At 38.1% G+C, this 3,867-nt stretch overlaps 1 protein-coding gene across 1 annotated transcript; it reads right to left on the reverse strand.

The window, feature by feature from the left end:
- Window positions 1-2,142: 2,142 nt before the first annotated feature.
- On the reverse strand, window positions 2,143-3,331 carry LOC101891617 (large ribosomal subunit protein eL15). Its single transcript, XM_005175459.4, has 3 exons — window positions 3,254-3,331; window positions 2,799-3,120; window positions 2,143-2,511 (listed from the first exon to the last, which is right to left on the reverse strand). The coding sequence occupies exons 2-3, from the start codon at window positions 3,105-3,107 to the stop codon at window positions 2,206-2,208; spliced, it is 615 nt and encodes a 204-aa protein (XP_005175516.1). The 5' UTR covers window positions 3,108-3,120; window positions 3,254-3,331; the 3' UTR covers window positions 2,143-2,205.
- Window positions 3,332-3,867: the final 536 nt, after the last annotated feature.

The raw sequence follows: 3,867 nt of genomic DNA on the forward strand, positions 1-3,867 counted from the left end.
CCTTCGGCCGGGGCTTGAGATTTTCTCCCCTGGGGTATGTCCAACACCGGCTACGCGATCCATAGTTTTTATATACATTGTAATTTTGGTAGGTAGCCGGCCTTCGGCCTGGGTTTGAGGTTTTCTCCTCTAGGGTATGTCCAACACCGGCTACGCCATCCATAGTTTTTCTAAACATTGTAAATTTGGTAAATAGACGACCTTCGACCGGGGCTTGAAATTTTCTCCCCTGGGGTATGTCCTACACCGGCTACGCGATCCATAGTTTTTCTAAACATTGTAAATTTGGTAAGTAGCCGGCCTTCGGCCGGGGCTTGAGATTTTCTCCCCTAGAGAATGTCCAACGCCTGCTACGCGATCCATAGTTTTTTTTTAAATATAATAAAGTAAGTAGCCGGAATCCGACTTTAAAGTCAATATCTTCGGAACTACAAAGCTAAGATACATATTAGTGGAGGAAATCTCAATTTCATGATTTGCAACACTAATATCTTCGAAACTACAAGAGATATCAATACCTGTAGCACCTTTTTGGAAAGGCCAGAGTGCAGGCTACAATGTAGTATGTAATTCCTAATACCCCATATACCCGAACTTTCGGGTTGAATAACCGGATATTCCCCCACAAAAAAAGTACCTTGCCGTAATCAGGTTATTGCAAGCTTTTTGGGAACAGATTGACAGCGTAATGATGTGTTAAACATTAAAGTTTTTTTCTAAAATCCATACACAAGCTGAGACAATAATAAGATAGAAACAATAGAAGAGACCCTAGGGTTTTTGATAAACAACAATTCCCGCCTAGCATCCCGCAACACGTAGATATATCAGAAGATAGATGAAATGTGACTGATGAAGCAAAGATGACACACTGGTTATTCAAAAGCGTAATTAGACATATTCCAACATATGCATTAGTAGTCTGGTGGACAGCTTTGGAAAAAAATATAATACCAAAATATCAGGGAAAGCCCGACTGGGAATGTGCGCTGAAATGAGAACGACACCAACTAGGGCGTTAGAGACAATTTTACATGTACACCCAATATATCTTCAGATACGGTATGAAGCGGCCGTCGAGCTCAAGGCGACGAACGAATGCCACGAGACATACCTTAAAAAAATTTTACAGGTAACCGGAATTTGACCCGAAAGTTTGGATACATCATCCGGTTTATCCGGATATACAAAACTGTATCTAAAAATATCAATCCACAAGTGGCCATATTGGAACCGGAATTCCGGAGTAATGCAAGAAAATTGGTATTTTTATACCAATACTTAAGCCCCTTAAAACTCGAAAATGTACCCATTATGGGGTATTATGTTCCCATTATGGCTTTCCAAAATGGTATCATATGTGCTGATATCACTTTTTGTTCCAAAGACATTAGTGAAGCAAATCATGAAATTAAGGTTTTCTCCACTAACGTGTATCTAAAATTTTTAGGTAACTTAAAACTTTCTTGTCTGTCCATATTTGTTCTAAACATTGTAATTTTTGTAAGGGGCTTGGGATTTCTCCTCTGAAGTCTTTCTAAACATTATAATTTTTACTGCAAGAGATATTAATACATATGACACCATTTTGGAAAGGTCTGACTGCAATGTAGTGTGCTTTTTTAATAACACATCATACGTTCACTTGTTGAAAAATATTTCCATAAGCTTTCAAATTATACACATTTTGCACATATCAATAGGAGTAGGAGTTTTGTTCATCCGAGCATAGCTCCAACTTAAGATGGAGGTCTAGGGGATGGTGAAGTGTCTGAACCGGCTTAAGGCCAACACGAGACCCCTACCGTAAACGTACTAACGGACAGTTAGATGTAGAAATTGTCCGCCGCACTTTTCAATCTAACCTAAGTAGACTCGATTACATTGTCACGAACCTGACTACCGTTATTTACTCCGACTTTCTACGAATTATATCACTGGTAAAAGGCTACCTAATACTGAACTGATGCTGTTCGAGGCCAATTACTGTTCCAGAACCTGCAGTAATCTTTTTTTCGATACTTTAATAAAGGGAAAACTTGTTATCATAGAAACTATTTTTACAACCCTGCAGTTCTGAAACGACCAAGTATTGGCAAACATTTTCCATCTCTCCCACATTATTTGTATATATTGTAAAAATCGTGTTGTTAGCAATATAAAACTGCTTTCCTTTATTCACATCGTTATTTAATCTTTGAACTCTTAACGTTTCCTTAACATATTCAAGCGATTCTTGCGCTTCCAAGCAGCACGACGTGATCCACCAATAGTTTGGGAATATCTGTAGCCCTTACCAATTCCACGAGAACTCTTTCCAGCAGAGGTAAGACCACGTAATTCTCTATGCTTATGAACGTGTTTACAAATCCAGTTTATTTTCGGGTCCCGACGAATTGCTGAGTGATGAGTGTCAACCAATATAACTTCGAAATACTTGTATGATGCATCCTGAGCTACCCAATAAGAATTTAAAACTCTTAGCCCACCAAGTCTGCGACCCACACGTTCCTAGGGAAAATTAAAATGATTTCAAATACATGTCATGTAGTTTTATATACTGCGAAAAGCATACTTCCAGATACATGGGGCTTTGAAAAATTTTATGTTTGCAGTTTGACGCCGTAAAGTTGTCCTTTTTTATTTATCCACAAATAGAAACTGGCAAGGTCGGTACTTTTAAACGACACGTAATTATCTAGTTTAGGTAATCAAAATTTTCAAATCCCATATTTCAGGAAGTAACTTTCCCATCAGACCGTCGTTTCGATCAGCATAAGTTCTCAGGGGATACTTACTTCAGCAATAGATTGTAATCCACGATACGGTTTAAGCTCATTCACGCCATGACTTTTGGGCTTTCCGTAGGTACATCCTTTAGGAACGGGACGTTTACGACCACCTCTGCGAACCCGAATCCGATAAATAACGAATCCTTGTTTGGCACGATATCCCAAACGGCGTGCTTTATCAGGCCGGGTTGGTCTTGGGGATCGATGCAGTTTAGTAAGTTGACGATATTGCCATACTCGAATTCGAAGCAAATAGCGCATAACATCGCTCTGCTTTTTTCTATACAACTCCTGCATATAACGATAAGCTCCCATTTTCGTTGTAGACCTAGTAACAAGTATAAAAAAAGTTATTTGATTGTAAATAACAGTCACATCATCGGTCTCCAAGAAGGAAGCACAATTCGTATGTATAGAAAACCATTTGTACAATTCTTCTTAAAATCCGCAAACACACCCACCTCCAACGAGAATTAAAAGTAAAAAGGAGGAAGCCGGGTGAAGTTAGCCGCGTATAGAAATATATTTTGATAACGTCATAAACTAAATTCGTACGTAGAATACGCTACGCTTAGCGCATGATAAAATAATACAGGTTGCCGCATCAGCACACATTTGAATTTCAAATTTTTGAAAACAAAATTTACCCAAATTATTTAAATTGTTTGAAAAATTCATATCACATCACATTTAAATGGTATTGTGTAAAAGAATATTATAATCAATTTAGTTTTGCATAAACTTTTAACATTTATAATAAGTCAATGTTCAAAAGCGTTTATGCATCTATCTGTATTCTTTTACCATAACACAAAGCCATTTTGACAATGCCTCAATAAGTAAAGCTGCCCTCAGACACACCAACAGTTGGCCCAACTTGTGACAAGTTGGTACAACTATTGGTGCGTCTGAGGGCTAGTTGTACAACTTTTTCGAAAGATGGTTGAAGTTGGTTGGAAATATCAAAAATTTTTGATAATTTCGTAAGTTGGGCCAACTGTTGGTGCGTGCGAGGGCAAGTTGTACCAACTTCAGTGTTTTCTTCATTTATAGTTGTGTTCCAGTACTGTTTTAT

The sequence above is a fragment of the Musca domestica genome, unplaced genomic scaffold, assembly GCF_030504385.1.
Source record: "Musca domestica strain aabys unplaced genomic scaffold, Musca_domestica.polishedcontigs.V.1.1 21, whole genome shotgun sequence".
Lineage (NCBI taxonomy): Eukaryota > Metazoa > Arthropoda > Insecta > Diptera > Muscidae > Musca > Musca domestica.

Excerpts from the sequence above, each read along its gene's own strand:
- LOC101891617 (XM_005175459.4), bottom strand. The coding sequence starts at position 3,107 with ATGGGAGCTTATCGTTATATGCAGGAGTTGTATAGAAAAAAGCAGAGC. Across the intron at positions 2,512-2,798 it reads GATTACAATCTATTGCTGAA|GAACGTGTGGGTCGCAGACT; the intron begins GTAAGTATCCCC and ends AATTTTCCCTAG.